General features: G+C 38.6%; 1 protein-coding gene across 1 annotated transcript; it reads right to left on the bottom strand.

Annotated features, from left to right (window-relative positions):
* Positions 1–425: 425 nt before the first annotated feature.
* CRELD2 (cysteine rich with EGF like domains 2) lies at positions 426–13,498 on the bottom strand. Its single transcript, XM_054274930.1, has 10 exons — positions 13,285–13,498; positions 12,189–12,271; positions 10,901–11,011; positions 8,572–8,663; positions 7,358–7,534; positions 6,062–6,160; positions 4,379–4,456; positions 3,527–3,622; positions 2,548–2,688; positions 426–996 (listed from the first exon to the last, which is right to left on the bottom strand). The coding sequence occupies exons 1-10, from the start codon at positions 13,453–13,455 to the stop codon at positions 938–940; spliced, it is 1,107 nt and encodes a 368-aa protein (XP_054130905.1). The 5' UTR covers positions 13,456–13,498; the 3' UTR covers positions 426–937.
* Positions 13,499–13,500: the final 2 nt, after the last annotated feature.

Raw genomic sequence — 13,500 nt, 5'->3', positions numbered from 1 at the left:
AAAGTCCTGTATTAATCAATCCCAGACAGCACTCACATAATAACTATGAGCCATTGCAGGCATGTGTTAGCCAAACCCACTTTTCATCACCTTCTAAACTAGTATACATAGTTGATGCAAATATCTGTCAGAAAGACCTGTTTACCTGCCTTTGAAAAGTTAAATTGACATAATTCTTCCTTTAGAGGAAAGTGTGTGTGAGAGAAAAGATGTTGTTGGGTTGGGGTTTTTATGTCATGTATATTCCAGTACAACTGTTTGAATTCAGTGCTGAACTGAAATATGGTTTACAGGGTTCTGGGGTTTTGTTTTTTTGGGGGCTGCTTGGGTTGCTTTTGTGGTTTTGGTGTTTTTTCACTGACTTAAAAGAAAAATAGCCATGACAACACATCAAGGTATTAACATCTTAAAAATTTTAAGGCACATTCCAACAAAATACACTTTTATTGAATGCAATATTAGGCATTCTATTTTGTTTAAGGGAACAGTGCTTCCCTCCCCCCCATAGAGATTCCCTTTGACAATTTCCAAAAGCTGTATTTCAATTACAGAAATATTTCTCATGATTAGAAACAACAAACTTCAGTCTAAATTTTCCTTAAATTATGAAGTGCAACTAAATTCTTCCAGAAGATAAGAGTTTTCAGTAGGCACTAGAATGAGAAGCCTGCAAGTTGTTTACAGTTGCTGGGTACAGTGTTATGTTCAGTCAAATTTTATACTAACCCATCTAGAGTGTTGTTTTTGAAGAATTATATAAAAAGTGGGATTTAAGAATAAAGAAATGCAGCTTAAAGAGCAGGTTGTCACCATTTAAAAAAAAGTCTTAATGGCAACCTGTGTATTTCATACCACTTCCACAGTATGTCAGCTAGCAGAGGCTTAGTCCAATAATTTAAAACTTCAGATAGGAATGTCTTTTGGTTCTGAATGCAGATCATAAGTCAACATGTTCAGTATGTGAAGGCTCAGCTGTTTCACTCTCTACTTCCTCTCCTGTGAAGTTAAATACCACAGTTAGAATACAGATCTTCTATCAATTATACATATATAATTAATTATATATATATAATTCTGATTTTGGAAATTAGGATTTTTTTTAAATAGACACCCAAATTAACATATTTATCAAGACCAGAGAAGCAATTAAGTCATATATATATAACACCTATTTGCACCATTCTCCTAACCTAAGCCTGTATTTATTTTTTTTACTATATGAAAACAAAATTTTTCAAATAAATTGATATTATACTATTAGTGGAAGGAAAAAAAATCAGCACAGGCACTTCTATTCTAGGCTTTTGTTTTCAGCTATTCACAGTGAATTTCCTCCTTTCCACACAACCTGTCAGTAGCAGTTTTGGTATTTGAAAAAGTAGGGCAAGTCTTAATCAAAATTGTTTTTATACTACAAACTGCTCAGTTCAAATGTTAAAACAACTTTTAAAAAAACAGAGCAATTTTATTATTATTATATTGGGAAAAGCATTATCTAAACAAAAAAACCTAAGTCAATTTGTCTACCTTTTATTTTACTTTTAGTTTAAAAATGTCAGATCACATTAACAAAGGTAGTAACTTTGTTATACCCTGCACATCTGTATTAGAGAAGATTCTAAAGGACTAATAATGGTGAGCACTGAGAGTAAAAGGAATGAACTGAGTGGCCTTGAGCAGCAATACAACATCCATCATTACACCGTTTTAGTACAAGATGAAAAATCAGCCTTGGGGATGGAAATGGGGGGGTAAAAAAAACAACCAAAGAAGCTAAGAAGTAGAAAGAAAAGATATGAAATTAGGTGTCTCTCATCTATTCTCCTACCACTCCTGCAAAATAATCCCACCTTTCTCTTTGGAATTGTAAAAGAGGCCTAGATGGAGTAATGGAACATTTAATGTATGTAGTTCTGTCCATATGGCTCAACACATCCTAGAAAAAATGACAGCTGAATTTTTTTGACAAAGTTATAATTTAAGTGAAGCTGAACAGTTCCCTATGACTGATAGATGGATGTCTTCCCCATTTTCATCTTAACACCAGCTCTGGCACTTACATGATCACAAAATAAACAAATTCAGCATTTTTATCCAGCAAAAAGAATTTGTAATTCTTTTTTCAATTTGTAATTTTCAGAGATTTCAATGAATTGAAGATTGCATGCAATCAGATAAACCCTTAAGTCACTATAATTAATGATAAAGGAAAGAAGTGGGGAGGACATGCTCATTTTTATGACATCAGAAATTTGCTACCTCATTTTATGTAACAAAGCCAAACTCTTAAGTGACTTAAAAACACAACCTTGACTTAAGCAAAAATGTAGCAACACAAAAACAGAATGTTTAAAAACAAACTATCTTTAGGCAAAAAAACACACATCAGAGTGTGGCCTGCACTATAAACTATTGATACAGACCAGTTGTGTGAAGATGAGAAATAATATAGAGGGATTTACAAGTAACTAGATCCTTAGACTTATATAAAACTTCAAGTTGTTGATACAGTATATTTTTTTAAGTTGTCCCTGAAAAGCTACTTACCTGATTTTACAGTTTGAACACATGTTCCATCCTTATCTTCAAACCCTTCTGAACATACACATTTGTAACTACCTGACGTATTAACACAGTCTTGATTCTCTTCTGTGCAGACCTTTTCAGGAAGGCTACATTCATCTATATCTAGAGACAGCACAGGGAAAGAAAGAGTCCACTGCTGTTATTTTGTTATAAACCATATTTGTGCTCAGTCATATAAACCAAACTCTATTCAAATATGAAAAACACTGAGGAGCAGAATGCTGCTGCAACAAATGTAACATCTGTTAAAATAATCTAATTGTTAATATTTGGACTGTTTCAAAGTTATTCAGATAACACCTAGTACTGCTGTTTTATTATGTTTTGCAAGTCCCTGTACAGAGAAATGTATTAAGTAGTTATGTTTGTCACAATTAGGCAATTCGTCTGAACCTACTGAACATTTCCCCCACAGTCATTTTCTATTTATGCCATCAAAGTATAGCTAAAGGGAACAGAGCTTGTAAACACTACACCATCACAGTTAATAGCTACTTCAGATTATGCATGTGTCTTGTGCTTTTCCACAGAGGAAGTCTAATTTCACATTTTAATTCACTAAGAATGAATATAATTTGAACTTGGACATTGATGGATTATCACAATGCCTGCCTTTCTGCTACAAAATGAATAGAAACACAGATCTGATGAAATGGTAAGTAACTGACAAAGACTCATGTAGCTGTTTCCTGAAGCTACTACAAAATACCTTGTTCCTTTGTACCAGTGATTCACTTTAAGTCTTGTCAAGCATATCAGCTCAGTAATATAAAGTAATTTATTGAGAATGTCTTTGCAGCTAATATCAGAACGACTGGGCTCACTTTGACAGGCATGAAAGCTGAAGCACACAAATGTGAATGCACCCATGAGCTCCTCAGCATGGCTAACCAAGAGTGAGCTAACCAGCATTCTACCAGGTACTGCTAAATCCACCAACCTGTACACTTCTCATCTTCCTTCACGTATCCAGATGCGCAGGTCTTACATTTTTCAGAACCTTCTCCTGTGCAACCTACACAGCTGGCATCACATGCTAAAGATAAAATATTTTATGCATAAAAAAAATTGTCTATCTGGGGTTTAAAATACCACCCTAAAGTCAGATGGCTTAGCCACACAAGGAATCACAGAATGGCTTGGGCTGGAAGTTGACCTTAAAGATCATCTAGTTCCAACCCCCCTGCCACAGGTTGGACACCTTTCACTACACCAGGTAGATCAGGGCTCCAGCCAACTGGTCTTTGAACACATTCAGGGACAGGGCATTCATAACTTCTCAGGTTCAGTGGCTCAACACCCTCATGGTAAAGATTTTCTTCCTAATATATAATCTAATCTATTTCAGCCTGAATCCATTCCCCCTTGTCTTGTCCACTACATGCCCTTGTAAAGAGTCCTTCTCCACCTTTGTTGCAGAACTCTTTAGGTACTGAAAGGCTCTAGAGCCTTCTCTTGCTCAGAATGGACAATGCCAGCTCTCTCAGCCTGTCCTCATAGGGGAGGTGACCCTCTTGATCAAGACTTTCACAGCTGTCCTCTGCACCCACTCAGGCAGGTCCATGCCTGCCTTACCCTGGAGGCCCCAGAGCTGGAGTGTCTCACAAAAGCCAAGCAGAAATAACCAGAAATCTCTTTATTTGCTCATACAATCGGTCTAAAGCCTCATCCCATGCCCAGTGAGGATCAGACCACACTGTACCAAATACCTATCAGGCACTTTCTAAGCATTACCTCTAGCATTAGTTTAGGATTCTAGACAGTAAAATACAACAGAAGACTGAAAAGAAACCTTTGCATGAGAAAGATCCATCTGTGTTCAAACAATATTGGTGATCTTTGCAAGGAGAAGCAACACATTCATCTAAATCTGAAAGATAAAAAGTGACAAGTTACCTAACATAGTAGTTATGATTAAATAGACAGATTAATACTTGAATGCCATGAACTGACTGCACTGAGAATAGTTGTTGCAATGAGTTTGGGGTCAGGTGCAACATGGGAGACACAGAACTAGCATGGTAACAGACACAGTTTTGTTCAGCTTAAACCTGAATTAGAAAATCTAAACTGATCCTCATACACTTTGTGATGACAATAAGAGATGTATTAGAAATTCAAGAGGTCAAATTAAATAACTTTCAGGATACCTGCAATCCCTGCCATTTTCAAGTCATGCATTTATGCAGATATCATAACAAACAAGCAGACACACTATTGTTGTGGAACATTATTTTCTTCTGTACTCCTACACTACCAAGTTACAGAGCTTTTTATATGACTAAAAATGTGTACTATTGCACATACATGCACCTCTTAGTATTCTACAGAAAGCAAACTGGAACAAACCAAGTTATGATTAGGACCAGTCAAGCTGAAAACCAATTCTACTGCAGAGTTAAAACATGCAAGCCTTATGATTTTGAGGAAAGGCTGCAACAGTATTTCATTAAAAAATTCAAAGACAGAAAGGCTATTTTTAGTCCCTCTCTTCCTGTCACTGCTGTCACTCTCCTCCTGTTGCTGCACCCATCATTCCTACTGATTACTCAATTGATTAATAGTTCATTAGTGGCAATAACTATCTGTAAAAACCTCAGCTGTACAGAAGACAGTACCAGAGCATCTTAAAACTGCCCTGGGAGTGCTCAGTAGTTGCCTAAGCAGGTATTGCAAGAGCTGTAATTTAAAACCAGCTCTCACTGGAACTTTGAAAAGGAAGCACTGTTCACATAATTTCTAAGACACTGTTTCCAGGCATTATGTTAGAGGTCTTTAAAGGGTCAAATTCAACCACTTAAACAGAATGTGTTACTCTGCCCTAGTGTATTCCTGCATTGGGAGTGTTCTTAGTGTTTGAATTTTTCCTGAAGTATTTCACACTTATCTCGTAACCCAACTTAAATGCTAAGACAGAAACAGGTAAGAAATTAATGGAAGACATGAACTGATCTTGATGTCTCCTGGTACTTCTCTCCAGCAATAGGAAAAGTCAGCATGCATGGCTTTTAGTGAAGTGTTTGAACTCTATTAGGGTTGAGCATTTATGACAGTTATGTGAAGGAAAATGTGCAATTAGTACAAAATATGTAATAAAGTCTATATAAATCTTCTACTAATTGACAAAAGAGCTTAAGTCAGAAGCAGGATATTGTTTAGCATACAAATAAACACCAAGAAAACTCAGGTCTAAAAAGAAACACCCCACTTGCTGCTCTATGAATCCCATTAAACTAAAAAGACATGCAGAACAGTATGATAAAGGTAACTATCATCACCAGGCAATCAGTGGTGAGAAAATACTGCTTTCCTGCAATATGAAATAAGTGAGGAAGAGAGAGACTAATAAAACTGTAGAAATCTAAACTGACAGATCATTTCCATAAAATACAATAAAACTTGGACGTGATGCCATCTAATCTTACTAGCCAGTGTTACTACAAAACCTGTTTGAAGTCTGCCAAGCATTACTCACCCACACAAGCTCCATTTTCATTTTTAATCCAGCCTTCTTTACAATCTTGGCAGTCCTTGTTACTCGAACCAGTACAAGTCTTACAGGCAGCATGGCAGGCTGAGAGGAGAAAACTTCAACCTGAGTTTTGTTGAGAGATCCCAAGACAAGTTCGGGCACACAAACTCTCACAGAACACTTTATTTAGGATTCAGTGGAAGCCATCATTTTTTAGGGACTTGAAACTCCCATTCACAGGCAGTATACCTCCATAAGATCAAGATTTAATTTAGAAACATGCAGCTATCTGACCAAAACAACTGCAAAATCCCAAAATACCACTGGAAACCAAACCTAGCAATTACAGTTATTTTCACCACTGAAAACACTGCCATGAAATTCTAGTGACTAGCAGTGGAAGGTCCAATTTCTAAAATATCTGGAAAGAGGAGATCAGGAAGGCAAACTTAGCTCAGCCCCTCAAGGCTGGGACATGAGTTTAAACATCAAACTCTGAACTTCTCCACCTAATGAATCCTCACACAACTTACATTTGCAACTAGCTATGAGAGAAATGTATGAAGTGATTTAATTCTGAAGAATTCAGAAGGAACTATACTAGAAATCCAGCTGCATATTGTATACATATATATATAATATACATAAATAACACACCTATGTAACATTTGTATGTTATATATTGTCATCTAAAACAAATCATAAAGAATTACTACACAACCAGATTAAAAAAAACCAAACAACAACAATATAGACTATTTAAAAACAATCTTGTTAGACCCCAGGATCAGGATGTAGCTGTTGCAGAATCTCATCAAGGGTCTAAGAAGAATTGAAAAACTGACCAATACATAATTTTATTCCTATGATCTGACTTTGTTTCAAAACTAAACTTAGGCATATCTAACTGGAATCTAAGTAGTCTGCAGTACAGATCAACTGTTTCCATTTATTCCATTTAAGCTTATCTGAGACTTGAGGAAAATCTAGCTCTTAAAGCAGTCCAGTATGTAGTCATTTCAGCTCAAAATTTTAACAGTACTTTGGAAGCAGAGAAGAAAAGATTTTTATGAATTCTTGTTAAAGCAGAAAAAAACAATTTAAAAATCAAGGGCAGTGTGGAAAGATGACTTAGCAAAATCTCAGAATTCCACTAAAGTGATGGACATGTCTTTTATGCTTAAAGCCGGCCAAACCGTGTTTTGTTTCTGCATTTGTTAGTTTCAAATGTTTCTAGTTTTGCTTGCAAAAACTGAAGCAGTAACACAAAGATATAAGCATGTGTTAAGACTTTGTTACCTGTACAAACAGAATGTGTCTCGTTTCTCAAGGAACTGAAGTACCCGCTAGAACAGTCCAAACAAAACTGTCCTGTGTACTCCTTCTTACAGCTGCATGAGCCATCCCCACCTCGGGTACCATCCCCATCACAGTGGCCATTTCCATGGCAAGGTCTTTCTGATCCACCACGACAAGCTAAAAAAGGATCAAAGGTATTTTTAAATCAGATGTTTAAGGAAATAGCTTTCTACTCTCAGACACAAAGACCCAAAGTCCCTCCCTCTTCACAAAAAATAAAATAAGAATTAATTTTAAATTGTCACATTAAAGTAAGATATAATTTCCAAGAGTCTTTTTCACCCTTGAGAATAACTAAAAGTTTTGCAGTAAGGCAATGCTTAATAATATATTCAAGCATAAGGGAAACTCAAAGCAATCTCCAGGAAAGTTCAGTTATCAATTTGATTTTGGATAAAGACCATGGCTCAAAATTTTATTTATTTTCCGAGCTTCCTGGATAAAATTGGTATCTTTATTTTTTCTGTATCTCTGAGAAGGCTCATATTACATTTGTAAAAATCTACCAGCTATCGTTTAGATCAATATAGGGAATGGAGACTTAGTTTTTACCAATATATTACGTGGCCAAAATCAATCTCTTAATAAGGTGTGAAGTTTTAGAGATTTATAAATATTAGCAGCTTCAGAGGCCAAGACATCTCTCATCACTTTTGCAAAGACCTTACTTTTATCTCCCACCAACTTTTATCCAATTTTTCTCATTGCCTTTTTATCTGATCCTCAGTTGCAAGTTCATTTAAACCCCAGCAGCATTTGGGTTGTTTTACTCTTGAAACTGGCCAAGGATTCTTGTCTACACAGATTCTGCAAGGCCACCTTAATGACAGACTTCACGTGACAGAGAGCCTTTAAGGATGGATCAGGTGTAGATATTAGCATCAGACTGATTGTTTCTGCACATCTTGGTACCCCTGACAGCTCAGTACATTACTACATGCCCAGAAGAGTTTTAATCAGGCAGGATATTCCCAAGGCAGCCAATCAACCATGAGGCAGCAAGCAGGTACATACTACACAGCAGCCTGTGTCTCATGCAAAATATCATACATCATGTGTTTGTCTGTGACATTAAAGACTGAAACAAACAGTAAAAAAACTGTACAACAGATACAAACTGTATCTGCTACTGAATTTTTCAGAAGACAAATTACCAAGACAATCGGGTCCATAAGTTCCAGCAGGGCAGCAAACTTCTATTGTTTCAATGCAAAACCACTTAAACAAATCTGGATACTTCTTCTTTCTGTATATGAAAGATATTCATTTACAAACAAAAAGAACAAAGATTCTTTAAAAGCCAGCTCACACAACTGACCCAGCACAACACAGGAGAGAAACCTATTTCACATGACAGATTAGAAATGTAATTCTTCTGAAGATTTCAGGAATCAATTTCTAGAAGTCCTCCAATTTGAAAATGTCCCTTTTAAAATACAATACTATTATCAAGCTCTACTCAAATTTTACAAATTATATTTAGGAAAAAAGTTAAATAACAGCAACAAATAAAATCAATTCTTCATACATACACACACATCTTTTTTTAAACACCTTACTTTTAGGGAAGGTTTAGATACAGTTTAGACAGTCTTAGTTAAGTCTTTCTCTTATAAATACTTGCTGTATTTTTATCTCAAGTATACAGAAGACAGCCTGGAAGAGATGTTATTATCTGTTCAAATTATTGGCTACTTGATGACTGGGTTAAAATTTCTCATTTTTTTAGCATTGATCAAGTATTATTTTAGAAGGCATGTTTAAAACTAAGAAGTTAGTTATGTGCTACTTGAGCACCAGCATACAACCCCAATTAATTGAGTCCAGCTCCCTGCTCCTCACAGGACTTCCTACACTAAACTGTGTGAGCAAGAGTGTCCTCCAGATGATTCCTGAACTCTGACAGGCTTGGTGCTGTGGGGAACCTGTTCCAGTGATCGATCACCCTCTATGGAACAACTTAGGCAAAAAATGCCTAAGGTATTCATGGGCAAAGAAACTGTATTTGGAAACTACCACAGAAACTGAATGACATTTGGATACTGCAGGTTAAAGAAAGGAAGGCAAACAATCAATTGCATGCACTCAAATGGTCTATTAAAGACAGACACTTTCCAAACCCAATGTATTTTATTAATTGTTTTTATTATTTTAGGAAGTTTACTATGCCAAATTTTCTAGTTATGTTCTGCAAATTTTCGCCCAATTAAAGACTCTGGGTTGCATAGTTTACCTTTGTGGAAGGCATGTCCTATGAGGAGGACCTAAGGACTCTGTGCTTGTCTAGGAGGAGGTGGAGGGGGTGGCCTCATTGCCCTCTGCAGCTTCCTGAGGAGGGAAAGGGGAGAAGGAGGTGCCGATCTCTGCTGTGTTTGATGACAGGACACAGGGGAAGGTTCACAGCTGCACCAGAAGAGGTTCAGACTGGACATCAGGAAACATTTTTTTACCAAGAGGGCGATCAAACACTGGGACAGGTTTCCCAGAGAGGTGGGGGAGGCCCCAAGCCTATCAGTGCTTTAGGAGTGGTTACACAATGACCTTAACAAGATGCTTTAGCTTTTCATCAGCCCTGAAGCAGTCAGGCACTGGGACTAAGTGATCCTTTTAGGTTCCTTCCAACAGAAATATTCTATTTCCTGCTCTGCTATTCTACTCTATTCCCTTCACTACGTGTTAACATATATACAATCCTGTATAGTTAGGTAAAAGGCTAAAGCAGTCATTTAGAAGAAAGCAGAGTATCAAAAAGCCTTATCCAGTTATGAAACATTATAATGGCAGTTTACCCTATTGAATTCTAGCTAATTAGGAGTGCTGACAGTTTAAATTAGTGAAAAATACTTAGAAGAAATGTGATTTGGAACTAAAAATCTCAAACATTAAGAAATCTAAATGTTACACTGCCATCCATGCACTAATTATATTTAAGACTGGTATACAAAAAGCTTAGCTATAACACAAATCCCAGTCTAACTTAAATTGCAGGTAGAAAAGTCAGCTGCTACTCCACCATCTGCAAGAGATTCAACTTCTACCCTGATTAGCACCAACTATTCTTTTGATTGCCAGAACAAAATGTAGTTTCAGGGAAAAAAAGCAAGCAAACAAAAACCCCACAAGAACCAAAGAGCCCTTTGCAGTTTTGCAACAAAGAAAAACATAAGGAACTAAACTTCAAAATTTTCCAATGTTAGTTTGCCTTGACACCCTACTGTCTACTACTAAGTGGACAGTGTATAAGAAACAAGTGTAGATGCTTTGGTGCAGCACTGCTGTAACTGAAAATCCAAAAGAACACAGGACAGCAGCACATGATACTAAAAGTTAGCCTGAAAGCAGCTGTGCCCAATGGCAACTCTTGAAAGACAATGAATAAATTACCCATACTGCTGTTGTTCAGGCACAAGATTTAACATTATTAGCTCATCCTCTTAGGTAATTTATTCACACAAAGATCTTCACCAAGAAAATGATACTTACAATTTGAACCACCATTTCTCTATCAGCTCTTCATGTTCTTCTACCATGTTGTTACATTCAAAGTTACTACTGTCACACAGATTCTCTATGATCTCCACAAGACGAATTTCACTACAAGCAGAGAAGGAAAACTGTAAATTTAATTTAAATGTTCAATACAACTCAAGACCTGACAGAGCAGCCAGACTTCAGTGAGAATATTTCATCAGTTTATGGGGTGGCCTGAATTAATTTCAAAACATCAGAGTAAAGAACTAATAAACATTACTTCAGTCAAAAAAGAAACCCAAACCCAAAATAACAACCACAAGACTGTTGTGACTTGCTTGCATTTACTACATTTCTAGATTGTAGATTTGAGAGATTTTTTTAGCTTCCCAGAAAACTGGAATACAGTATTTTAATGTTCAACAATAAATTTAATGTATTTTTATTTAACACAAGCATGTGAATCTCACAGCAACATCTCAGTGCTCCAACTAAGATAAAAAAATTAATTTGAAATGCAGGAGAAAGGTATCAGGTTACTTTTCTCCATGGCTAACCAGGTACGCGTACAGTAATCTGCCTTCTCTTTGGCAGTGCAACAGTGACAACTCTAGGGAGAAGATACTGCCTTCAATTCCAAATCAAGTATTTCAGTACTCTGTACCTTTTATGACTAGCAATAAAAAATTGACCATTATTAGATTCATTATTTTATTACTTTAATAGGTAAACAGAAAAAAACCCCTACTATAACTAATAACGTGGAGGAATAGAATGTAAGAAAATAAAGAAAGTGCAGAAGGCAATGCCACACCTGAGGAGCTGCAGCTGTACCAATCACCAAAGATTAGGAACAGGCTGCCCTTAATAGGCCACAGCTGTGTCCAATACGAAGACGAGTACTACAAAAGAGTGGGTTAGCTGGGTGAGGAGAGAGCTGGAGTTTGTTGGTTGTGCTGTGAAGAGAATTGGAGTTTGTTGTCTGTGCTGTGAGGAGCTGCACATGAGAAATCACAGAGAAGGTATGGGAGCTTTGCAATAAGATGACAACAATAATATAATTAACTTTTGTAGCTTTCAGAAACAAGATGAATGGAGGAAATAATAAGGCATTGAGTCTTTGCTATAATCTTTAGATTACAATGTTCTGTAACACTATAATCATTAAGAATTTAAGGTTTGGACAAGAGAAACCTTAGCTGCCAAGTTCAATACTTAGTTCCAAACAAACATTGCTATAGTGAAGTTACACACAGTGAACACAAAAAGCAGCTAAATGAGAAGCACTGAGACAGCTCACCTGGACTCGTACTTTGACAGCGTCTTCTCTTCCCAAGCAGTGTTTCCACCACCAAAGTTTTTTTTAGCTGTATCTGCTAAACCCTATAAATAAAAGGTACCAGGAATTACATAGGGTTTGTTTCTAACCAAAAATAAGGGCAATAACAAATGCTTATATCGAAATTATGGAAAGTGCCATGCATAAACTACAGTAGAGCTCTCAAGCTGCAGCTCAAATTCCTGAGTGAAAGCAACAGCTAATGACAACACGAAAAGTGAGAAAGCGTATGTTATAAGACAACATGATTAAATTTTCTTAATGTATAAACAAAGCCATGTTACAGTCTTGATTTACAAAAAAAAAGCCCCACACATGTGAAACTTTACACCCTTCTTCTTCAAGTTCTCCGGAAATTTATTATTTGTTATCATTTGAACAGAACCTCTACTTCATTCAGTTTTGATAACAGCCCGGTCTGCACCAAGTTGTAAGTTAAGCACACAACCGTACAAGAGGGCGATCAGCACAGCTGTCCCCAGCCACAGCCGATGCCACCAGACGACACCTGGCAGCACACCCCACGGCTCAAGTGCCCTGGCGAGCCTGCAGCAGCCGACACGCGTGCGGAGAGCACAAAGCACCGCTCACCAGGGGCAGCAGCCCTCGCTGCCGGCGCACAATTACTCTGCCACACGTAAGGCTGCTGCAAGTGGCAACAAATAGTGAATGTTTGGGAACGAAGCTTCCCATCAGCACTTCCTATGGAGCTGGACACGCTGCAGCGGAGCCAGCCTTTTGACACGAAAACACCTTTGGCGTCAGAGATGAAGGAGCTTTGCCACCCATCCGCCTCCGCACCGCGACCGCTGCCGGAGCGGGACCCGCCGCTGCCCCATCACCGGGCCGGGCGCCGCCCCGAACGCGGCTCCGGTGGAGGCGCTCCCGTAGCGCGGCCTCTGGGCTCGGAGTCGGCCGGCGTTGCCCGGCTATAGGGCCAGCAATGCCCCTCGACGCCGCAGGCGCGGAACCACCTACGCCGCTGCTCGACCCCGTCGGGAGCCCCCGCGAACCCCAGACCCACCGCGGGGCTGTCTGCCCGCACCCCGTGGCCCACCTGGTTGAACCTGTCCACGATGCCCCGGCAGGTGGAGCACGCCAAGCGCCGCCGCTCGCCGGCGCCGCGAACAGGCAGCGACAGCAACACGGCGGCACAGAGCAGCACGGCCAAGGCCGCGCGTGTCGGTCGTGGCGCGGGGCCCGGTGGCGGAGAGGGGCCGGGCCCCATGGCGAGGCCGCGGGACCCCTGGACGCGGAGCGGGGCCGCCCCAGC

Source organism: Melozone crissalis, unplaced genomic scaffold (assembly GCF_028551555.1).
Source record: "Melozone crissalis strain CALT ecotype California unplaced genomic scaffold, PUWL_Pcris_2 ptg000004l_1, whole genome shotgun sequence".
In the NCBI taxonomy this organism is placed as follows: Eukaryota; Metazoa; Chordata; class Aves; order Passeriformes; family Passerellidae; genus Melozone; species Melozone crissalis.
This window is presented reverse-complemented; position numbering and strand designations above follow the sequence as displayed.

Coding starts and splice junctions, on each gene's coding strand:
- CRELD2 (XM_054274930.1), bottom strand. CDS start 13,455: ATGGGGCCCGGCCCCTCTCCGCCACCGGGCCCCGCGCCACGACCGACA. Junction 11,012..12,188: donor CTGTCAAAGTACGAGTCCAG/GTGAGCTGTCTC, acceptor CTCTGCTTGTAG/TGAAATTCGTCTTGTGGAGA. Junction 8,664..10,900: donor GAGAAATGGTGGTTCAAATT/GTAAGTATCATT, acceptor TTTCATATACAG/AAAGAAGAAGTATCCAGATT.